We start from the raw sequence: 25442 nt of genomic DNA on the forward strand, positions 1-25442 counted from the left end.
ATGACCCACTGAAGAGATGAGTCTTCAGTAAAGACTTAAAGGTTGAGACCAAGTCTGCGTCTCTCACATGGGTAGGCAAACCATTCCATAAAAAATGGAGCTCTATAGGAGAAAGCCCTGCCTCCAGCTGTTTGCTTAGAAATTCTAGGGACAATTAGGAGGCCTGCGTCTTGTGACCGTAGCATACGTGTAGGTATGTACGGCAGGACCAAATCGGAAAGATAGGTAGGAGCAAGCCCATGTAATGCTTTGTAGGTTAGCAGTAAAACCTTGAAATCAGCCCTTGCCTTAACAGGAAGCCAGTGTAGGGAGGCTAGCACTGGGGTAATATGATCATATTGTTTGGTTCTCGTCAGGATTCTAGCAGCCGTATTTAGCACTAACTGAAGTTTATTTAGTGCTTTATCTGGGTAGCCGGAAAGTAGAGCATTGCAGTAGTCTAACCTAGAAGTAACAAAAGCATGGATACATTTTTCTGCATCATTTTTGGACAGAAAGTTTCTGATTTTTGCAATGTTAAGTAGATGGAAAAAAGCTGTCCTTGAAACAGTCTTGATATGTTCGTCAAAAGAGAGATCAGGGTCCAGAGTAACGCCGAGCTCCTTCACATGCATTGGCACAGAAAACTATTGGTGAAAACTGATGTTGCGTTCCATGTATTTTATATGATTGGCATCAAAATGTTGGATATCTAATATCCCCCGAGATTATAATTGCCAGCTCTCATCGTGTTGTAGGCCTAATGAAACATGCAAGGAGATTGAGCTCGTCCGTGGTGGTGGGTGTACCCTCAACCAGCTTTCCTACACAAGCCAGCTGACATGTGACGTACCATCTCGTTTCCTGAGGTTGTGGATTAWGTTCTAAACTGAGCACTGACATCCTCAAAAACAGTTAGTCTGCACAGTTATCCTATTTCCCATGTTTAAAAACCTTTAAGTGGCCAAATTATCACCCCTACTATATTTTTCCATTAATAATGCTTAGAATGGTCTTCCTGATGGGCTGCCCCCAGGTGGTAAAGATAGGTAACAACACATCCGCAACGCTGATCCTCAACACAGCGGGCCCCTCATGGGTACGCGCTCAGTCCCCTCCTGTACTCCCTGTTCACTCATGACTGCATGACCATATGACCAGGCACGACTCCAACACTATCATTACATTTGCCAATGACACAAGAGTGGTAGGCCTGATCACCGACAAAGATGAGACAGCCTATAGGGAGGAGGTCAGAGACCTGGACGTGTGGTGCCTGTGATCAAGACACAGGAGATGATTGTGGACTACAGGAAAAGGAGGAGCGAGCACGCCCCCGTTCTCATCGACGTGGCTGTAGTGTAGCAGGTTGAGAGCTTCAAGTTCCTTGGTGTCCACATCACAAACAAACTAACATGATCCAAGCTCACTAAGACAGTCATGAAGAGAGCACAATATAGTCTATTCCCCCTCAGGAGACTGAAAAGATTTAGCAGGGTCCTCAGATCCTCAAAAAGTTCCTGACTGGTTGCATCACTGCCTGGTATTTGTAACTGCTTGGCCTCCGACTGCAAGGCACTACAGAGGGTAGTGAGTACGGCCCAGTACATCACCGGGGCCAAACTTTCTGCCATCCAAGACCTCTATACCAGGCTGTGTTAGAGGAAGGCCTTAAAAATTGTCAAAGACTCCAGCCACCCTAGTCACAGACTGTTCCCTCTGCTACCGCACGGCAAGCAATACCGGACTGCCAAGTCTAGGTCCAAAAGACTGCTTAACAGCTTCTACCCCCAAGCCATAAGACTGCTGAACAGCTAATCAAATGGCTACCCAGACTATTTGCATTGCCTCCCTCCTCTTTTACGGTGCTGCTACTCTCTGTTAATTATCTATGCATAGGCACTTTAACTCTACCTACATGTACATATTACCTCAATTACCTCGACTAACCGGTGCCCCCGCCCATTGACTCTGTACCGGTTCACCCTGTATAGAGCCTTGCTATTGTTATTTTACTGCTGCTCTAATTATTTGTTGCTATTATTTTTTACTTATCTATTTCCACTTAACATTTATTTTTTCTTAAAACTGCATTGTTGGTTAACGGCTTGTAATTAAGCATTTCACTGTAATGTCCACACCTGATCGGCGCTTGTGACAAATAACATTTGATTTGATTTGAATTGGAGAAAATGTACCTTTTCTCTCATCTCTAACAATCAGTAAGGCTGAAGGACAGGCTAGCTGGACACAGCAACATCCAATCCCGTATTACATTACATCATGCTTTCATTAATTTTTTGTTTATCCAACCGTTTGTTCGTTTGTGTGCTCAGGTTTCTGTGTGTGTGTGTGTGTGTGTGTGTGTGTGTGTGTGTGCAGAGAGATCCTGGGGAGGGGAGTGGCTGTCAGTAACTCTGGGATAAATAGAGAGGCAGAGCTCAGAGTTTGTCAGAAGGAGGACCTGACAGGGTCACACACAGGACCAGGCAGGAGCAGGACCTCAGCATTTTTACCTTTTATTACAAATGGAGATACATGACGATGTTCAATACTGTTTTCAAGACAGAAACTCTTCTTGCAGAAAGTTTTTGCTATCGACATCTATCTACATAACACTGTACATCTTCTTCTCATTGATTTCAGCAGTTACAGTATTTTTGAACGTACTGGTGATCATCTCCATCTCTCACTTCAAGCAGCTCCACACTCCAACCAACCTGCTCATCCTCTCTCTGGCTGTGTCAGATCTCCTGGTGGGACTGATTGTGATACCAGTAATGACTGTTGCAATAATGGAATCATGCTGGGGTTTTGGGAAATATTTCTGTCTGTTTCATATCTACATAGATTTTTTATGTACTTCTTTATCTCTGGGCAATTTGGTCTTGATATCTATTGACCGCTATGTTGCTGTGTGTGATCCCTTATTGTACCACACTAGAATAACAATAAGAAGAATCATGTGTTGTATATCCATTACCTGGTGTTGTTGTATCATATACGATGCTGTTATTATAAAAAACTTTGTAAATGTACAGATACCCAGTAGATGTTTGACAGAATGTCTTATTGTTGAAGGATTAACATGGGGTAATATCATTGACGTTATAATTACAATGATTGTCCCATGCTCTATTATTATAACACTTTATGTGAACATCTTTGTGGTGGCCAGATCACAGGCCAGAAAGGTATTTTCTAAAGAGGCTGTCAGTGTGTCTGGTGTTAAAACTGTACAGGCAAATAAGTCTGAGAGAAAAGCAGCAAAAACTCTATCTATTGTTGTTTTCACCTATTTCATTTGTTGGATTCCATGTCTGTTTATTTTCTTATTTTTGTATGTTTTAGGTGACAATTTATCACTTTTCATCCGTTTTGTGCCACTTGTTAATTCCTTAATGAATCCAATAATTTATGCTTTCTTTTATCCATGGTTCAAAGTGACAGCTAAACTTATTTTAACTCTGAAATGAATGTGTTCTTGGTTCCTATGTTTTTATTCCTGAGTTTGACAAACATAGGTTTGATATAGTTATGTTATACAATTGTTGTAATTGCTTTTTTGACGTAACAATTCTCTGACGTTACTCATCTCAGCGTTGTCATCATAGATACATGTGGTGTTGATACAGAAAGATTTGTCTGGATTGGATTGGAATGGATTGGAGAAGGCATAAGAAGGCATAAGCTTGTTTTATAAAATACATTGTAGTCATTTTGGGTTGTATCTTCCAAATACCAAAGTCTGTAGTTGTTCCATGTTATTTAATGATAAATAGTATGTAAGTATTCTAAAAGTACATTTTGAGGACGAGTCATTTTGTATGTTTAACTTCACCCTCTACTGCGGGCAGGGCAATTCCAGTCCTCGGGSGGCTTGATTGGTGTCACACTTTTGCCCCAGCCCCAGCTAACACACCTGACTCCAATAATCAACTAATCATGATCTTCAGTTAAAAATGCAATTAGTTTAAATCAGGTGTGTTTGCTTGGGATGGGGATAAAGGGAGAAACCAATCAGGCCCCTGAGGACTGGAATTGCCCAGGCCTGCTAGAGTCTAGTGGCTTTGGGACATAATGGGACACAATGCCTTCAACAAGCACAGTCAAATGTAAATGTGCAATATGCATAATATCAGATAACGTCCAAGCATAACTCAATTGTGTACTGTGCAAGTACTTGATGGTAAAATTTAAAAATATGCAATTGTGGTTAACACTTTATAACATTCTGTAATAAACCATGTGTAAGGCATTTACAGTTTGCTCACCATTTATTAACCATTACTCCCACATGTGTTAAATGTTAGACAGCTAGGTATTCTCAAATATATAAATACCTACTATATGCATTAATGACTTAATTTAACACAACAGCGCAGGAGACCGCAGCAGACATTTCAACCTCAACATATTGGTGTTGAACACACCACTACTCTCACTACCACTACTCTCACTACCACTACTCTCACTACCACTACGCTCACTACATCACTGCTGCCAGGTCAGGGGTCACACCAGAGCAGCTCGCAGATGCTGTGTAGTCAGAATGAATATAGAGATTGGCAACACTTTGTAACGAAGAATGTATAATTGATTAGTAAATAGTTTATTCATCATTCATGTATTATTACTCCCACATTTGTTTTAGTAAGCTGGTTATTCACACATTTATTAACAACTTTTATAGTCTGTAATAATGATTCATAAGATAATTCATAAGATGTTTAATGAATTAACTTATAAACCATTTAATGATCATTAGTAAAGTAGTTTTGCAGTCCCTAATCTAAAGTGAGGACTATTCATACTTTCTTAATACTTTATAAATGTTTTGAACAGTGACCAGTGTAATTTATCACAGTAAGATGGACATGCTATTGGTAGACATTCCAGCAGTACCTGATGCTAGACTAAGARCAGTTCACAGACTGCTTACAGGGTAAGAGAACCAACATCTAAATCAAATCAAAATCAAATCAAATTTTATTTGTCACATACACATGGTTAGCAGATGTTAATGCGAGTGTAGCGAAATGCTTGTGCTTCTAGTTCCGACAATGCAGTAATAACCAACAAGTAATCTAACCTAACAATTCCACAACTACTACCTCATACACAAAAGTGTAAAGGGATAAAGAATATGTACATAAAGATATATGAATGAGTGATGGTACAGAACGGCATAGGCAAGATGCAGTAGATGGTATAGGGGTATCAGTATATACATATGAGATGAGTAATGGTGGGTTGTAAACATAAAGTGGCATAGTTTTAAAGTGGCTAGTGATACATGTATTACATAAGATGGCAAGATGCAGTAGATGATAGAGTACAGTATATACATATACATATGAAATGAGTAATGTAGGGTATGTAAACATTATATTAAGTGGCATTGTTTAAAGTGGCTAGTGGTACATTTTTACATAATTTCATCAATTCCCATTATTAAAATGGCTGGAGTGAGTCAGTATGTTGGCAGCGGCCGCTAAATGTTAGTGGTGGCTGTTTAACAGTCTGATGGCCTTGAGGTAGAAGCTGTTTTTCAGTCTCTCGGTCCCTGCTTTGATGCACCTGTACTGACCTCGCCTTCTGGATGAAAGCAGGGTGAACAGGCAGTGGCTTGGGTGGTTGTTGTCCTTGATGATCTTTATGGCCTTCTCTGTGACATCGGGTGGTGTAGGTGTCCTGGAGGCAGGTAGTTTGCCCCCGGTGATGCGTTGTGCAGACCTCACTACCCTCTGGAGAGCCTTACGGTTGTGGGCGGAGCAGTTGCCGTACCAGGCGTGATACAACCCGACAGGATGCTCTCGACTTGTGCATCTGTAGAACTTTGTGGTGCTTTTGGTGACAAGCCGAATTTCTTCAGCCTCCTGGAGGTTGAAGAGGCGCTGCTGCGCCTTCTTCACAACGCTGACTGTGTGGGTGGACCAATTCAGTTTGTCCGTGATGTGTACACCGAGGAGCTTAAAACTTTCCACCTTCTCCACTACTGTCCCGTCGATGTGGATAGGGGGGCTCCCTCTGCTGTTTCCTGAAGTCCACAACACTCTCCTTTGTTTTGTGACGTTGAGTGTGAGGTTATTTCCTGACACCACACTCCGAGGCCCTCACCTCCTCCCTGTAGGCCGTCTCGTCGTTGTTGGTAATCAAGTCTACCACTGTAGTGTCATCCACAAACTTGATGATTGAGTTGGAGGCGTGCATGGCCACGCAGTCGTGGGTGAACAGGGATACAGGAGAGGGCTCAGAACGCACCCTTGTGGGGCCCAGTGTTGAGGATCAGCGGGTGGAGATGTTGTTACCTACCCTCACCACCTGGGGGGCCCGTCAGGAAGTCCAGGACCCAGTTGCACAGGCGGGGTCGAGACCCAGGGTCTCGAGCTTGATGACGAGTTTGGAGGGTACTATGGTGTTAAATGCTGAGCTGTTGTCGATGAACAGATTCTCACATAGGTATTCCTCTTGTCCAGATGGGTTAGGGCAGTGTGCAGTGTGTAGCGATTGCGTCGTCTGGGACCTATTGGATCGGTAAGCAAATTGGAGTGGGTCTAGGGTGTCAGGTAGGGTGGAGGTGATACGGTCCTTGACTAGTCTCTCAAAGCACTTCATGATGAGGAAGTGAGTGCTACGGGGCGGTAGTCGTTTAGCTCAGTTACCTTAGCTTTCTTGGGAACAGGAACAATGGTGGCCCTCTTGAAGCATGTATATGTCCGTAAACACACCAGCCAGCTGGTCTGCGCATGCTCTGAGGACGCGGCTGGGAATGCCGTCTGGCCTGCAGCTTGCGAGGGTTAACACGTTAAATGTTTTCCTCACCTCGGCTGCAGTGAAGGAGAGCCCACAGGTTTTGTAGCGGGCCGTGTCAGTGGGACTGTATTGTCCTCAAAGCGAGAAAACAAGTTATTTAGCCTGTCTGGGAGCAAGACATCCTGGTCCGCGACGGGGCTGGTTTTCTTTTTGTAATCCGTGATTGACTGTAGACTGCCACATACCTCTTGTCTGAGCTGTTGAATTGCGACTCTATTTTGTCTCTATACTGGGACTTAGCTAGTTTGATAGCCTTGCGGAGAGAATAGCTACACTGTTTGTATTCGGTCATGTTTCCGGTCACCTTGCCCTGGTTAAAAGCAGTGGTTCGCACTTTCAGTTTCACGCGAATGCTGCCGTCACTCACGGTTTCTGGTTTGGGAATGTTTTAATCGTTGCTGTGGGTACGACATCGTCAATGCACTTTCTAATGAACTCGCTCACCGAATCAGCATTTTCGTCAATGCTGTTGTTGGACGCAATGCGGAACATATTCCCAATCCGCGTGATCGAAGCAGTCTTGAAGTGTGGAATCAGATTGTTCGACCAGCGTTGAACAGACTGAGCGAGGGAGCGTGTTGTTTTAGTTTCTGTTTGTAGGCTGGAAGCAACAAAATGGAGTTGTGGTCAGCTTTTCCGAAAGGAGGGCGGGGGAGGGCCTTATATGCGTCGCTGAAGTTAGTATAGCAATGATCCAAGGTTTTACCAGCCCTGGTAGCACAAGCGATATGCTGATAGAATTTAGGGAGTTTGGTTTTCAGATCAGCCTTGTTAAAATCCCCAGCTACGTGAATGCAGCCTCAGGGTGTGTGGTTTCCAGTTTACAAAGAGTCAGATAAAGTTCGTTCAGGGCCATTGATGTGTCTGCTTGGGGGGAATATATACGGCTGTGATTATATAGAAGAGAATTCCCTTGGTAGATAATGCGGTCGACATTTGATTGTGAGGAATTCTAGATCGGGTGAACAGAATGACTTGAGTTCCTGTAGTTGTTATGATCACACCACGTCTTGTTAATCATAAGGCATACACCCCCGCCCCTCTTCTTACCAGAAAGATGTATGTTTCTGTCGGCGCGATGCGTGAAGAAACCAGCTGGCTGCACCGACTCCGATAGCGTCACTTGAGTTAGCCATGTTTCCGTGAAGCAGAGCGTTACAATTCTCTGATGTCTCTCTGGAATGTAACCCTTGCTCGGATTTCATCAACCTTATTGTCAAGAGACTGGACATTGGCGAGTGTATGCTAGGGAGTGGAGCGCGATGTGCCCGTCTCCGAAGCCTGACCAGGAGACCGCTACGTTTGCCCCTTTTACGGCGTCGCATAGGGTCCGGCTGGGATCAGTCCATTGTATTGGGAAGGCAAAAACATGGATCCGTTTCGGGAAAGTCATATCCTGGTTGTAACGGTGAGTTTGACGTTGCTCTTATATTCAGTAGTTCCTCCCGACTTCGTATGTAGTGAAACCTAAGATTACCTGGGGTACCAATGTAAGGAATAACACATAAAAAAACAAAATACTGCATATTTTCCAAGGAACGCGAATCGAGGCGGCCATCTCGTCGGCGCCGGAAGTACAAAATACATAATTTAACTGAACATTACATTTCAAGTGTTACTAACTTTAATATACTACAAAATCAAATCAAAATCAAATGTTATTGGTCACATACATGTTTAGCAGATGTTATTGCGGGTTTGTGAAATGCTTTTCTTCCTAGCTCCAACAGTGCAGTAGTATCTAATAATTCACAACAATACACACAAATCTAAAAGTAAAAGAAGGAAATTTAGAAATATATAAATATTTTGACAAGTAATGTCTGAGTGGTATTGACAAGAAATACAGTAGAATACATATACATATGAGATGAGTAAAGCAGTATTTAAACATTATTAAAGTGACTAGTGTTCCATTATTAAAGTGACCCAGGATTCCATGTCTCTGTACATAGGGCAGCATCCTCTGTGGTGCAGGGTTGAGTAACATGGTGATTGTCGGCTAGTGATGGTTAATTAACAGTCTGATGGCTTTGAGATAGAAGTTGTTTTTCGGTCTCTCGGTGCCAGCTTTGATGCACCTGTACTGACCTCGTCATACGGATGATAGCGGGGTGAACAGGCCGTGGCTGTCACGTTCTGACCTTAGTTTCTTTTTTATGTCTTTGTGTTAGGATGGACAGGGCGTGAGTTGGGATGGACAGTCTATGTTATTTTTTCTAGGTTGTTTGTTTTCTATGTGTTTGGCCTGGTGTGGTTCCCAATCAGAGGCAGCTGTTTATCATTGTCTCTGATTGGTAGCCATATTTAGGTAGCCTGTTTTCCATTGTGTGTTGTGGGTGAAGGTTTCTGTTTCAGTGTTTTTCCCAGTGTGGCCTGTTCCAACTCCCCGTACTTGCCGGGCTACAGGGGGCGTCCAGCCAGGACGAGTGGTGCTAGCTCTACGCTCGAGACTGCCAGTGCGCCTCCACGGCCCAGTGCATCCGGTGCCTCGGCCAAGGACAGGGCCTCCTGCATGTCTCCCCAGCCTGGTGAGTTCTGTGCCTTCTCCCAGAGCCTGGCCTCCTGTGCGTCTCTCCACTCAAGTGGTGATCCATGGCAAGAAGCCTCCAGGGATGATCCATGGCACGAAGCCTCCAGTGAGGATACATGGCACGAAGCCTCCGGTGAGGATCCATGGCATGAGGCCTCCAACGAAGGACGTCAGTCCGGAGCGTCCAGCGACGCCCTCTAGTCCGGAGCCTCCGGCGACGCCCTCTAGTCTGGAGCCTCCAGCGACGCCCTCTAGTCCGGAGCAGCCGGAGTCTCCCTCCTGTCCGGAGCAGCCGGAGTATCCCTCCTGTCCGGAGCAGCCGGAGTCTCCCTCTTGTCCGGAGCAGCCGGAGTCTCCCTCTTGTCCGGAGCAGCCGGAGTCTCCCTCTTGTCCGGAGCAGCCGGAGTCTCCCTCCAGTCAGGAGCTGCCAGAGCCGCCCGTCTGTCCTGAGCTGCCGGAGCCGCCCGTCAGTCAGGAGCTACCGGAGTCGTCCATCAGTCAGGAGCTGCCAGAGCCGCCCGTCAGTCAGGAGCTGCCGGAGCCGCCCTTCACTCTGGCGCTGCCGGAGTCTCCCACCTATTCAGGGTCCGCTGCAAGGGTCCCCAGTCCAAGGTCGGCGGCGAGGGTCGCAGCTCCAAAGGCGCCACTTAAGCGGGCAAAGACTATGGTGGAGTGGGGTCCACGTCCCGCACCAGAGCCGCCACCGCGGACAGACGCCCACCCAGACCCTCCCCTATAGGTTCAGGTTTTGCGGCCGGAGTCTACACCTTTGGGAGGGGGGGGGGTACTGTCACGTTCTGACCTTAGTTTATTTTTTATGTCTTTGTGTTAGGTTGGTCAGGGCGTGAGTTGGGGTGGGCAGTCTATGTTCTTTTTTCTAGGTTGTTTGTTTTTCAATGTGTTTGGCCTGGTGTGGTTCCCAATCAGAGGCAGCTGTTTATCGTTGTCTCTGATTGGGAGCCATATTTAGGTAGCCTGTTTTCCATTGTGTGTTGTGGGTGGTTGCTTCGGTTTCAGTGTTTTCACCATTCGGGACTGTTTCGGTTTTCATTTTGATTCTCTTGTTCTTTTTGTATTTTGTATTCATTCTATTAAATATATTATGGATACGTACCACGCTGCACATTGGTCCGACATTTCATACTCCACCTCAGGCGAAGAGGACGAAAGCTGTTACAGTGGCTCAGGTGGTTGTTGTCCTTGATGATCTTTTTGGCCATCCTGTGACATCGGGTACTGTAGGTTTCCTGGAGGGCAGGCAGGGTGCCCCCGGAGATGCGTTGGACCGCACCACCCTCTGGAGAGCTCTAAGTATTAAGACCCTTTACTCAGTACCTTGTTGAAGAATCTTAGCCAGCTAATACAGGGTATGACGCTACAAGCTTGGCACACCTGTATTTGGGGATTTTTTTCCCTTTCTTCTCTGCAGATCCTCTCAAGCTCTGTCAGATTGTATGGGGAGCATCGCTGCACAGCTATTAACAGGTCTCTCCACAGACTTTCTGGTCAGGTTCTAGTCCGGGCTCTGGCTGGGCCATTCAAGAACATTCAGAGACTTGTCCCGAAGCCACTCCTGCATTGTCGTTACTGTGTGCTTAGGGTCATTGTTCTGTTGGAAGGTGAACCTTTGACCCCGTCCTGAGAGCTCTGGAGCAGGTTTTCATCAAGGATCTCTCTGTACTTTGCTCCGTTCATCTTTCCCTTTATCCTGACTAGTCTCTTATTCCCTTCCACTGAAAAACATCCTGACAGCATGATGCTGCCACCACCATGCTTCGCCGTAGGGATGGTGTCAGGTTTCCCCCCAACACAATGCTTGGCATTCAGGCCAAAGAGTTCATTTTTTGTTTCCTTTAGGTGCCATTTAGGTGCCAAAAGAGTCCTTTATGTGCCATTTGGCAAACTCCAAGGCCGTTATGTGCCCGTTACACTGGTGTGACTTCAGTCTGGCCACTCTACAATAAAGTCCTGATTGTTGGAGTGCTGCAGAGATGTTTGTCCTTCTGGAAGGGTCTCCCTTCTCCACAGAGGAACTCTGGAGCTCTCTGAGTGACCATCAGGTACTTGGTAACCTCCATGACCAAGGCCATTCTCCCTGATTGCTCAGTTTGGCCGGGCAGCCAGATCTAGAAATAGTCTTTGTAGTTTTGGTACCCTTCCATAGATCTGTGCCTCGACACATTTCTGTCTCAGAGCTCTAAGGAAAATTCCTTTCGACCTCATGGCTTGGTTTCTGCTCTGACATGCACTGTCAAATGTGGGACCTTATATAGACAGGTGTGTGCCTTTCCAAGTTTAATTTAACTAGGTAAGTCAGTTAAGAACAAATAATGTTTTACAATGACAGCCTAGACCAGCCAAAGCTGGGCCAATTGTGCACCGTCCTATTGGACTCCTAATCTCAACCAGTTGTAATACAGCTGGATTTGAACCAGCGTGTCTGTGGTGACACAACTAGAAATGAGTTGCGGTGCCTGAGACCACTCCGCCACTTGGAAGCCCAAATCATGTCCAATCAATTGAATCTACCACAGGTGGACTCCAATCAAGTTGTAGAAACATCTCCAGGATGATCAATGGAAACAGGATGCTATTTAGCTCAATTTCGAGTCGCATAGCAAAGGGTCTGAATACTTATGTAAATAAGGTATTTCTGTTTTTATTTATTATACATTTGCAAACATTTCTAAAAACCTATTTGTGAGTTATTGTGCGTAGATTGATGAGAGAAAAAAATATTTAATACATTTTAGAATAAGGCTGTAATGTAAAACAATGTGTAAAAAGCCAGGGGGTCTGAATACTTTTTGAATGTACAGTATGTATGGAAATACCCTCAAATAAAAGCTGACATTCTATAAGGTCGCCTCATATTAAATAAAATCTCATATCTAAAGAGCTGGAGTAAAGCACTTTGGATTTGGACACTGCAGAGTGATATAGAGGACAGGGATTACTTCAATATTTGCAGTAGCCAGAGGAAGGCAGTATAATTCACAATCTGTGACTGAGGGATAACTTGACTTATTCTATACTGAACAAAAATATAAATGCAATATTTTACTGATTTACAGTCATATAAGGAAATCAGTCAATTGAAATAAATGTGTCAGGCTATCTATGGATTTCACATGAATGGGAATACAGATATACATCTGTTGGTCACAGATACGTTATATATACAAAAATATGGGGACACCCCTTCAAATTAGTGGAGTTGGCTATTCCAGCCACAACAGTTGAGGACAGGTGTATAAAATCGAGCACACCCCCATGCAATCTCCATAGACAAACATTGGCAGTAGAATGGTCTTACGGAAAAGCTAAGTGACTTTCAACGTGGCACCTTCATAGGATGCCACCATTCCAACAAGTCAGTTCGTAAAATGTCTGCCCTGCTAGAGCTGCCCCAGTCAACTGTAAGGCTGTTGTTGTGAAATAGAAACGTTGAGGAGCAACAAGGACTCAGCCGCTAAGTGGTAGGCCGCACAACCTCACCGAAAGGGAAGGCCGAGTGTTGCAGCACATAACGAGTAAAAATCCTCTGTCCTCGGTTGCACATCTCACTACCGAGTTCCAAACTGCCTCTGGAATCAACGTCAGTACAAGAGCTGTTCGTCGGGAACTTCACGAAATGGGTTTCCATGGCCGAGCAGCCGAACACAAGCCTAACATCACCATGCAAAATGCCAAGTGTCTGCTCGAGTGGTGTAAAGCACCCCGTCATTGGACTCTGGAGCAGTGGAAACACCTTCTCTGGAGTAATAAATCACGCTTCACTATCTGGCAGTCCGAAGGTGGATTCCAGGAGAACTCTACCTGCCCCAATACATAGTGCCAACTGTAAAGTTTGGTGGAGGAGGAATAATGGTCTGGGGATGTTTTTTATGGTTTGAGCTGGGCCCCCTAGTTCCAGTAAAGGGAAACCTTAACACTACAGCATACAATGACATTCTAGACGTTGTGGCAATCCAGGCTGTATCACAACCGGGAGTAACCATAGGCCCAGCATATTCCGGGTTTGGCCGGTGATGCCCGTGTACAGATGTTGAAGACTGACATGTGTAAATTATCATGAGGTGATGGTGAAACATGAGGTGATGGTGGCGAATGAATGGCATTACAATGGGCCTCAGGATCTCGTCACGGTATTTCTATGATTTCAACAGAAATGTTTTACTTGCTATGAATGTGATATACCTTCTTGTTTATTAACCTTGGTTGAATGCAGTGACTGTACGTTACTAATAACAAGAGCGCCCGCTAAATGACCAAAATCTAAATGATATAATTCAAACTTGCAAAGTACACTGGGTAATATCAAATCAAATCAAATGTATTTATATAGCCCTTCTTACATCAGCTGATATCTCAAAGTGCTGTACAGAAACCCAGCCTAAAACCCCAAACAGCAAGCAATGCAGGTGTAGAATATGTAGCTGCATGGGCAGTTCATGTACTGTAAAATACATTACAGTAAAAAAAATTGTACCCCAAAAAATTATTGCCAAAAATGTATTACAGTCACTGTACTGTAAAATAATTTACGGTAACTTACTGGCCAATTGCTTCCAGTAAGTTACTGTACATTTTACAGGAAATGTTTTATAGTGTGGTTCCAGTTGCACCTACTAGGACAGCACCAGTCTGCGGTTGGCCTCGTGGCACCTTGTACAGGGACATGCTGAGGGCCTATGGGACCAGGAGGAACTAGTTCGCACTGGATCTTAATTTCCAACTGCGCCAAAGAAAGCTGCTCCACTGGCAGCAGGACGGACATGTTGAAGAACAGATGTTTCTCTACATAGCCATGGCAGCTGCCGCTCCAGCCTGACACCAGTCTACCTGTAGGGGACAGACATAACAAGACATTAGGTTCACACCTAGTTTACAATTTACAATATTTGGAATGTCAAACCAAATTAAATGTTATTAGTCACGTGCGCCGAATACGCATGTGTTATACTTACAGTGAAATGCTTAATTACGAGCCCATAACCAACAATGCAGTTGAAAAAAATACAGATAAGAATAAGAAATTAAAGTAACAAGTAATTAAAGAGCAGCAGTAAAATAACAATAGCGAGACTATATACAGGGTGTACCGGTACATAGTCAACATGCGGGAGCACCTGTTAGTTGAGGTAATATCTACACGTAGGTAAAAGGGGGGGKGGGGGGKGGSGSSAATATAAATAGTCTGGGTATCCATTTGATTACATGTTCATGAGTCTTGTGGGTTGGGGGTAGAAGCTGTTTAGAAGGCTTTTGGACCAATTCTTGGTCCTCCTGTACCGCTTGCCGTGCTGTAGCAGAGGGAACAGTCTATGACTAGGGTGGCTGGAGTCTGACAATTTTTAGGGCCTTCCTCTGACACCGCCTGGTATAGAGGTCCTGGATGGCAGGAAGCTTGGCCCCAGTGATGTACTGGGCCGGTCGCACTACCCTCTGTAGTGCTTTGTGGTCGGAGGCCGAGCAGTTGCCATACCAGGCAGTGATGTAAACAGTCAGGATGCTCTCAATGGTGCAGCTGTACAACCTTTTGAGTATCTTAGGACCAATGCCAAATCTTTTCAGTCTCCTGAGGGGGAATAGGTTTTGTCGTGCCCTCTTCACAACTGTCTTGGTGTGCCTGGGCCATATTCCAAGATGGCGTAGCAGTCGGACGTCTGTTTTTGTCTTGCCTTGTCCCGTTTATATATCGTTTACTTTGTATATATTTAGTTTATATTTTTTATATTTTTAATTTCAATTTCCATCTACGGACTAAAAATACTCTCCTGCAATCCGCCTCCCCCAATGTGGTACGGATCTGCTTTTTTATACTTTGGAACCGGAATCCCCATCAGATGCTAGCCAGCATCTGGCTACGAGCTAGTAGTCGGACATCAGCCAGCCTCAACCCGGTCAACTCCTGCCTGTCTGCACAGTGTGATATCAACCCAGAGCATATCGGACTGCTTTTTCCCTACCACATCTCCAGATTCCTACCACAAGCTCTGAACCTTTGCACGGGATCATCGCAGCTAGCTAGCTGCTATCCGAGTGGCTACTCCTGACTAACGTCTCTGTCCCGAAGCAAGCACCAGTTAGCCTGAATCTAGCCTCGAGCTAGGCCCATCTCCCGGCTAGCCGCAGAGATCCATCCGCCAATACCTGGGCTACAATACCTATTTTGCCAATTGGCCTGGACCCTTTACTGCCGACACGGACCCCGCCAATCCATCACGACTGGTCTGCCGACGTAACCGCCCGAGGGGGTTTCTACAGGCTCTTCCATTGTGACGTCCCCCAGAGACCCATCTGCTAGCTTGCTAGCCCCGGCCTGCTTGCTGTCTGAATCGCCGTGTCTCCAGCTCGCCGACCGACTCACTGGACCCTATGATCACTCGGCTACACATGACTCTCCCTAATGTCAATATTCCTTGTCTACTGCTGTTTTGGTTAGTGATTATTGTCTTATTTCACTGTAGAGCCTCCAGCCCTGCTCAATATTCCTTAGCTAGCCATTTTGTTCCACCCACCACACATGCTGTGACCTCAACTGGCTGAAATGGTGGACTTAAATGGTGCCTCTAGAGACAAAACCTCTCTCATTGTCACTCAATGCCTAGGTTTACCTCCACTGTATTCACATCCTCCATTCTCTTGTTTGTACATTATGCCTTGAATCTATTCTTCCGCGCCCAGAAATCTGATGATTTTACTGTTCCGAACGCACTAGACGACCAGTTCTTATAGCCTTTAGTCATACCCTTATCCTACTCTGTTCCTCTGGTGATGTAGAGGTTAACCCAGGCCCTGCAGCCCCCAGCACACTGAAGTAATCCCTGTTCTCTTTTTCACTCTGCAGTGTCCATATCCAAAGTGCTTTACTCCAGCACTTTGGATATGAGATTTTGTTTAATATGAGGTGACGTTATAGAATGTCAACTTATATTTTCATACATAAGGTGCATTCAGAAAGTATTCAGACCCCCTGGCTTTTTTCATATTTTGTTATGTTACAGCCTTATTCTCAAATGTATTAAAAATAAAAACAGAAATACCTTATTTACATAAGTATTCAGACCCTTGCTATGTGACTCGAAATTGAGCTAAAATGCATCCTGTTTCCATTGATCATCCTTGAGATGTTTCCACAACTTCATTGGAGTCCACCTGTGGTAGATTCAATTGATTGGACATGATTTGGGCTCCTGAGGGATGGAGTGGTCTAAGGCACTGCATCAGTGCTAGAAATTTCACCACAGACACCCTGGTTCAAATCCAGCTGTTTCAAAACTGGTTGTGATTGGGACTCCCATAGGACGGCACAAAATTGGCCCAGCGTCCTCTGGTGTTGGCCGTCATCGTAAAAAATAATTTGTTCTTAACTGACTTACCTAGTTACATAAAAATATTTTTCTTTGGAAAGGCACACACCTGTCTATATAAGGTCCCGCAGTTGACAGTGCACGTCAGAGCAGAAACCAAGCCATAAGGTCGAAGGAATTGTCCGTAGAGCTCCGAGACAGGAATGTGTCGAGGCACAGATCTGTGGAGGCGTACCAAAACTTTTCTTCAGCATTGAAGGCCCCCAATAACACAGTGGCCTGCATTCTTAAATGGAAGAAGTTTGGAACCACCAAGACTCTTCCCAGATCTGGCTGCATGGCCAAACTGAGCAATCAGGGAGAATGGCTTTGGTCATGGAGGTGACCAAGTTCCTGATGTTCACTCTGAAAGAGATCTGGCGTTCCTCTGTGGAGATGGGAGAACCTTCCAGAAGGACAAACATCTCTGCAGCACTCCAACAATCAGGTCCTGTATTGTAGAGTGGCCAGACTGAAGCCACACCACAGTAAAAGGCACATAACAGCCTTTGAGTTTGCCAAATGGCACCTAAAGGACTCTCGGACCATGAGAAATAAGATTCTCTGGTCTGATGAAACCAAAATGTAACTTTTTGGCCCGAATGCCAAGCGTCGCATTGGGAGGAAACCTGCCACCATCCCTACGGTGAAGCATGGTGGTGGCAGCATCATGCTGTTGGGATGTTTTTCAGTGGAAGTGACTGAGAGACTAGTCAGGATAAAGGGAAGGATGAACGGAGCAAAGTACAGAGAGAGTTCCTTGATGAAAACCTGCCCCAGAGCTCTCAGGACCTCAGACGGGTCAAAGGTTCACCTTCCAAAAGAACAATGACCCTAAGCACACAGCCAAGACAATGCAGGAGTGGCTTCTGGACAAGTCTCTGAATGTGCTTGAATGGCCCAGCCAGAGCCCGGACTAGAACCTGACCGAATGTCTGTGGAGAGACCTCAAAATAGCTGTGCAGCGATGCTCCCCATTCTACCTGACCGAGCTTGAGAGGATCTGCAGAGAAGAATGGGATAAATTCCCCAAATACAGGTGTGCTAAACATGTAGCGTCATACCCTGTATTCGCTGGCAACAATGCTTCAACAAGGTACTGAGTACAGGGTCTGAATACTTAGAGCTCTCCAGAGGGTGGTGCGGTCCAACGCATCACCGGGGGTACCCTGCCTGCACTCCAGGAAACCAACAGTACCCGATATCACAGGATGGCTAAAAATATCATCAAGGACATTAACCTTCCAAGCCACAACCTGTTCATCCCGTTTCATCCGGAAGGTGAGATAAGTACAGGTGCATCAAAGCTGTGACCGAGAGACTGAATAACAGCTTCTATCTCAAAGCCATCAGACTGTTAAATCGCCATCACTAGCCGACTACCACCCAGTTACTCAACCCTGCACCTTAGAGGATGCTGCTCTATGTGGCCTACATAGACATGGAATCCCTGGTCACTATTTCTGAACTCCCCATCCCGAAGCCGGGATATTTGTCATCAGAGACACTGACTGGCATAGCGTAGCCTAGCGCGACCGGTATATAATAAAATATAATTCCATGAAATCACAAGTGCAATATTGCAAAACAGAGCTTAGCCTTTTGTTAATCCATCTGTCGTCTCAGAAATTATGAAATTATGAAATTATGCTTTACAGCGCAAGCAATACTTGCATTTGTGTAAATGTATCGATCGCTCGCCAAAACAATAAGAACACTTAGCGTCAGGTAACTTGATCACAAAAATCAGAAAAGCAATCAAATTAATAGTTTACCTTTGATGATCTTCAAATGGTTTCACTCACGAGACTCCCAGTTAGTCAGCAAATGTTCCTTTTGTTCCATAAAGATATTTTTTATATCCAAATAGCTCCGTTTGTTTGCTGCATTATGCCCAGGAATCCACCGGAAAAAGCGTTCGCGACAATGCCGGAAAAAATTCCAAATGATATCCATAATGTCCACAAAAACATGTCAAAAGTGGTTTATGATCCACTTCAGRGTGTTTTTCAAATATCTATTCGAGAATATATCAACCGGGACAGTTGGCTTTTCACTAGGACCGAGAGAAACAATGACTGCCTTTCACTTTTGCGCAAACATCACTTGGAGAGCCCCCACCTATCCACTTACGCAATGTGCCCTTTCACGCTCATTCTTCAAAATAAAAGCCTGAAACTACGTCTAAAGGCTGTTGACACCGTAGGGAAGACATAGAAAAAKAAGTCTTATTGATATCCCTTTATATGGGCAATAGGAATGCATGGGAACAGAGAGGTCTTAAAAACAGGGCCACTTCCTAGTTGGATTTTTCTCAGGTTTTAGCCTGCAATACCAGTTCTGTTTAACTCACAGACCAAATTTCTACCGTTTTGGACACTTCAGGGTGTTTTCTATCCTAATCTGACTATTATATCCATATTCTAGTTTCGGGGGCTGAGAAATAGGCAGTTTCAAATGGGTACACCTTTTTAGCCAAAAGCGAAAACAGCGCCTTCTAGTCTTAATGGAACAATAGTCACTTTAATAATGTTTACATGCTATTTCACTCATCTCATATGTATATACTCTATTGTATTTTTTGTCAATACCACTCAGACATTGTTTGTCCTAATATTTATATATTTCTTAATTCCATTCTTTTACTTTTAGATTTGTGTGTATTGTTGTGAATTGTTAGATACTTCTGCAATGTTGGAGCTAGGAACAAAAGCATTACACTACACCCGCAATAACCTCTGCTAAATATGTTTATGTGGCCTATAAAATTTGATTTTGATTTGATTTTGTAGTGTATTTAAGGTAGTAACCCTTTAAATGTAATGTTCATTTAATTTATGTATTTATACAGTATATTGGTTCCCTTACAATGTAAGCTGTGTCTGAACTTCTCTTAGTCTATGCCGCTCTGACATTGCTCATCCATATATTTATATATTCTTAATTACATTCCTTTACTTAGATTTGTGTGTTAGGTATTTGTTGTGAATTTGTTAGATATTACTTGTTAGATATTGCTGCACTGGCAGAACTAGATGCACAAGCATCTGCTAAACACATGTTTGTGACCCATACAAAATGAAATGTGATTTGATTTCTAATGAGTGACTGCAATCCGCACTTTGTTTTTGGTAGTCACTGCCAACAAACAATAATGTTATAATTTTCAGACAAACACATTACTTCCTTCAGCACACTACTACAACAGTGTGACTGTTTTGGAATATAATGTTCAATACATTTCCTTTAACATCCTCTGTGTTGTGTGCTTATTGTTTAACCATTGATATGTTCTAGGTCATTTTGAGACCTTAAGGAGCATCAGCTACTGCTGGAATATCTACCAATAGCATGTCCATCTTCTTGTGATAAATTACACTGGTCACTGTTCAAAACATTTATAAAGTATTAAGAAAGTATGAATAGTCCTCACTTTAGATTAGGGACTGCAAAACTACTTTACTAATGATCAGTAAATGGTTTATAAGTTCATTCATTAAACATCTTACACATGATCTTCTGATTCATTATTACATTTTATGTTGTTTATAAATGTGTGAATAAATAGCTTTTTAAACCAAATGTGGGATTAATCAAACATGAATGATGAATAAACTATTTACTAATCCATTATATGTTCTTCATTACAAAGGGTTATTATAAAGGGTTACCAATCTCTATATTAATTCTGACTCCACAGCATCTGAGAGCTGCTCTGGTGTGACCCTTGACCTGGCAGCAATGATGTGGTGAGAGTAGTTGTTGTGAGATTAGTGGTGTGTTCATTACCAATATGTTGAGGTTGAACTGTCTGCTGCGGTCTCCTGCTCTGTTGTGTTTAATCATTAATACATGTGAGAATACCTAGCTGACTAACATTTAACACATGTGGGGGGTAATGATAAATAAAAGGTGAACAAACTGTAAATTCCTTACAAATAGTTTATTACCGAACATTATAAAGTGTTACCCATAATTGCATATTCTTACATTTGACCATCAACTACTTACACAATACACTATTGAGTTATACTTGGACGTTATCTGATATCATATTGTACAAAAAAATGTTACTGCACTTGTTGAAGGCATGTGTGTCCCAATTAAGCCACTAGAGAGCGATGTTAAACATACAAAATGACTCATCACGTCCTCAAAATATACTTTTAGAATACTTACATACTATTTATCATTAAATAACATGGAACAACAACAGACTTTGTTATTTGGAATATACAAACCAAAATGTCTACATCGTTTTTTTTTAGAAAACAAGCTTACTCCTTCTGTTGCCTTCTCCAAGTTGTTCCATTCCAATCCAGACTAATTATTCTGTATCAACACCACATATATCTATGATGACAACACTGAGATAAGTAATGCTAGTGTATTGTAACATGAAAGAAGCAATTACAACAATTGTATTACAAAACTATATTAAACTTATGTTGGTCAAACATAGGTTCAGAGTTAAAATATGTTTTGCTGTCACTTTGAACCATGGATAAAAGAAAGCATAAATGATTGGATTGATAAAAGAATTAACAAGTGGTAGAAGACCGATGATAAATGATACATTGTCACTTAAAAAAGACACAAGAAAGAAAGAAGAAAATAGAAATGGAATCCAACAAATGAGATAGTTGAAAACAACAATAGACAGAGTTTTTGCTGCTTTTCTCTCAGACTTATTTGCCTGTACAGTTTTAACACCAGACACACTGGCAGCCTCTTTAGAAAAAACCTTTCTGGCCTGTGATCTGGCCACCACAAAGATGTTCATGTAAAGTGTTATAATAATAGAGCACGGGACAACCGTTGTAATTACAAGGTCAATAATATTACTCCATGTTATTTCAACAGTGAAACATTCTTTCAAACACCTACTTCGTACATGTACATTTACATAGTGTTTTATAATACCGGCACGATATATGATACAACAACACCAGGTAATGAATATACAACACATAATTCTTGTTATTGTTATTTTAGAGTGATACAATAAGGGATCACACACAGCAACATAGCGGTCAATAGATATCAAGACCAAATTGCCCAGAGATAAAGAAGTACATAAAAAAGAGACGTATGCATGAAAAAGACAGAAATATTCCCCAAAWCCCCAGCATGGTTCCATTATTGCTACAGTCATTACTGGTATCACAATCAGTCCCACCAGGAGATCTGACACAGCCAGAGAGAGGATGAGCAGGTTGGTTGGAGTGTGGAGCTGCTTGAAGTGAGAGATGGAGATGATCACCAGTACGTTCAAAAATACTGTAACTGCTGAAAACAATGAGAAGAAGATGTACAGTGTTATGTAGATAGATGTCGAATATGCTCATGCCTTTCTGGCAGTATAGAGTTTCTGTCTTGAAAACAGTATTGAACATCGTCATGTTTCTTCCATTGTAGTAAAAGTCAAAATGCCTGAGGTCCTTGCTCCTTGCTTGTCGGTGTAGTACCCATCGTCAGGTACAGCCTTCTGACAAACTTGCTGAGCTCTGCCTCCTATTATCCTGAACTTACTGACAAGCACCCCCCCCCAGGATCTGCTCTGCACCACACACGACACACACTACCACACAACCCACACACACACTACCCACACACACACCACACACAACCACATCATTCACACAACACACCACACACACAACACACACATCACATCACACACTCTTCACACACACATGCAACCACACACGATCACACACAACAACACAACACAAACCAATACAAGTGACCACACAAATAACATAATGTTGGATAAACAAATCATTTGGAAAGCATAATAGTAATATATGACGGATTGATGTCGCTGAATGCCCTCCTTAGCCCTGTCCTTCAACCTTCTGACCGTTATAGATCGAGAAAAAGGTTCTTTACTCTCACTGACGATTTTAATGGAACAATATATATGGTATGTTTTGGTCACTAAAATAATAAATGTAGTATAACTGTTAACTGACGGTTTTCCGATGATCGTTCAGTTGCTTCATTTAGACATATTCCACAACCCTTCGAGGGTCATCGATGCAAGGCCACAGTCAGCTGGTCAGTTCGTATTAGGAAATGTTGACATGGGAAGGTTTGTCGAGATAAAATTTTATGGTTGTATCGTTATATAGCAATGCAATCACAAATAGTGGCTATTCTATAAAAACATTCCATATCGACTAAAATAGTCAATGTCTGAACTTGTTATTATTAGTAAATTTTCCCTGTGTCCTGCCTAATTTGCGACTCCACTTGGCTCTCTACTGACCATTTTTGCTGGCTTTGTGTCACACCCTGATCTGTTTTCACCTGTATTGTGAATTGTGTCCACCCCCCTCCGGTTGTCGCCCTTCTTCCTCATTATCCCCTGTGTATTTATACCTGTGTTTTCTGTCTGTCTGTGCCAGTTCGTCTTGTTTGTTCAAGCCAACCAGTGGTTTGTCTCAGCTCCTGCTTTTCCCCAGTCTCTCTTTTTCTTGCCCTCCTGGTTTTGACCCTTGTCTGTCCAGTCTCTGAGTCTGCTTGCCTGACAACTCTGCCTGCCCCTGACCCTGAGCCTGCCTGCCGTAATGTACCTTTCCCCCACTTCTCTGGACTATTGACCCCTGCCTGCTTTAACCTGTCTGTCTGCCTGCCCCTTAGGCATTTTTAAACTATTGGTTATCCAACGTGGTCCGCATCTGGGTCTTACCTTCRTATCTGATAGTAGGAATTGGCCCTGACTGACCCAGCAGACCCGGACCAGCTACGCAACGACATCTCCTCCTAAGGAGCCTCCATTGGTAGGCATGAGTATGAGCCCATCGTGGGCTGATGGGAGGGGGTTCAAACGTTGGCTGAGTGCCATGACCGGGTGTTGGACATGCTACATGAACAATTCAATTTAGCAGCATGCCCCACCGGCCACTCCATCTTCCTTGAATCCCCGGGTTATATCCCCCGAAACTATTTAACAGAGAGCTGAGCACCTGTCGGGCATTTTTTAGCAAAGGTTGTCCTCATTTTCGAGCTTCAGCCTTCCTCCTTCCCCTCGGATCGCTCCAAAATAGCCTACCTCATCAMGTTGATGTCTGGAAGGGCTCTCACCTGGGCTTCCGCCGTATGGGAACAGCAGCCGGCCATATGCGTGAGCCTGGGGGGGTTCGTGGGAGAGGTGAGGAAGGTTTTCGATGCCCCGTTCTCTAGGAGAGAAGCTGCCCGGAGGCCAATCTAGCTCCGGCAGGACGCCCGCATTTTGGCCGACTATGCRGTGCATTTCCGCACGTTAGCAACGGAGAGTGCGTGGAGCCCAGAAGCATTATTCGACATGTTCCTGCATCGGATGAGGTTGAGGATGAGCTTGCGGCTCGGGAGTTACCCATGGATCTTGGCTCCCTCATAGTTTTGACCATCCACATCGATGGGCGATTGCTGGAATGACAGATGAGCAGGGCATTCGATGTCACTCGCTCGTCCAGAGATTCCACCTCGCCTTCGAGCCATCCTGGAAGTCCCCGACGGTCCCGTGGCCGAGAGCAAACCCAAGGTTTCCCGACCTTCCTCGAGAGTCACCGATAAGGGCAAAGGCACTGTTTCCCGACACCATGCACCGTGCTGGACGTGCTCTCTATAGGTCGGGTCACCAATAACACCACTCGCATCAACCTACGTGTGTCAGTGAATCACAGCGAGACCATTCAGTTCCTGCTCATCAAGTCCCCCCAGATTCCAATGATGTTGGGATTCTCCTGACTCCAGCGACACATTCCACTCATCAACTGTTCTACGGGTGCTATCATGGGCTGGAGTCTGTTCTGCCATGCCCATTGTTTTGAAGTTGGCGCAACCTGCCCCAGGACGTCTTCCTTTGCTCTCGGAGGTGGCTCCAGACCTCTCCGCCATTCACGCAGAGTACCAGGATCTTCCKAGAGTTGTTCAGCAAGGCCCGGGCCACTTCCCTTCCGCCACACCGCCCCTATGACTGCGGGATTGACCTTCTCCCTGGCACCACGCCGCCCCGGAGACGTCTGTACTCTCTGTTTGGACCAGAGACCAAGGCTATTGAGGACTACATTGGGACCTCCCTAGCTACAGGATTTATCGGTCCCTCCTCCTCTCCCGCTTGCGCAGGGTTCTTCTTCGTGTAGAAGAAGGACAAGACCCTGCAGCAGTCTATTGACTACCGGGGACTCAGTGACATCACTGTGAAGMACCGTTATCCGCTAACACTCATTTCCTCAGCCTTCGAGCTGCTCCAGGGGGCCACTGTCTTCTCCAAGCTGGATCTACGAAACGCCTATCAAATCAAATGTATTGGTCACATACACATGGTCACATACACAAGTGTAGCGAAATGCTTGTGCTTCTAGTTCCGACTATGCAGTAATATACTGTATAACAACAAATTAACAACARCTACCTGATACACACAAATGTGAAGGGATGAATAAGAGTATGTACATATAAATATATGGATGAGCGATGGCCGTGCGGCATAGGCAAGATGCAGTAGACGGTTTAGAATACTGTATATCCTACATAACTCATCTCATATGTATATGTTAACATTTTTGAAGTGVCGTTATTTAAAGTGACTAGTGATACCTTTGTTAGTGATGGCTGTTTAACAGTCTGATGGCCTTGAGATAGAAGCTGTTTTTCAGTCTCTCGGTCCAGCTTTGTGGGCACGCTGTACTGGACCGTGCTTCTGGATGATAGGTGGAGGGGGAAGGAGTGGGGTTCGGGTGGTTGTTGTCCTTGGGTGATTTTTTGGTTCC

The 25442-nt window shown here is 44.2% G+C and overlaps 1 protein-coding gene and 1 pseudogene across 1 annotated transcript; one reads left to right on the forward strand and one right to left on the reverse strand.

Moving 5' to 3' along the window:
• The first annotated feature begins 2450 nt into the window (after window positions 1–2450).
• Window positions 2451–3455, forward strand: LOC139025398 (trace amine-associated receptor 13c-like). Its single transcript, XM_070440511.1, has one exon. The coding sequence runs from the start codon at window positions 2508–2510 to the stop codon at window positions 3453–3455; it is 948 nt and encodes a 315-aa protein (XP_070296612.1). The 5' UTR covers window positions 2451–2507.
• A 12069-nt stretch (window positions 3456–15524) lies between these two features.
• On the reverse strand, window positions 15525–23941 carry LOC139025399 (trace amine-associated receptor 13c-like; annotated as a pseudogene).
• Between the last annotated feature and the right edge of the window lie 1501 nt (window positions 23942–25442).

This window comes from Salvelinus sp. IW2-2015, unplaced genomic scaffold, assembly GCF_002910315.2.
Source record: "Salvelinus sp. IW2-2015 unplaced genomic scaffold, ASM291031v2 Un_scaffold2616, whole genome shotgun sequence".
Lineage (NCBI taxonomy): Eukaryota > Metazoa > Chordata > Actinopteri > Salmoniformes > Salmonidae > Salvelinus > Salvelinus sp. IW2-2015.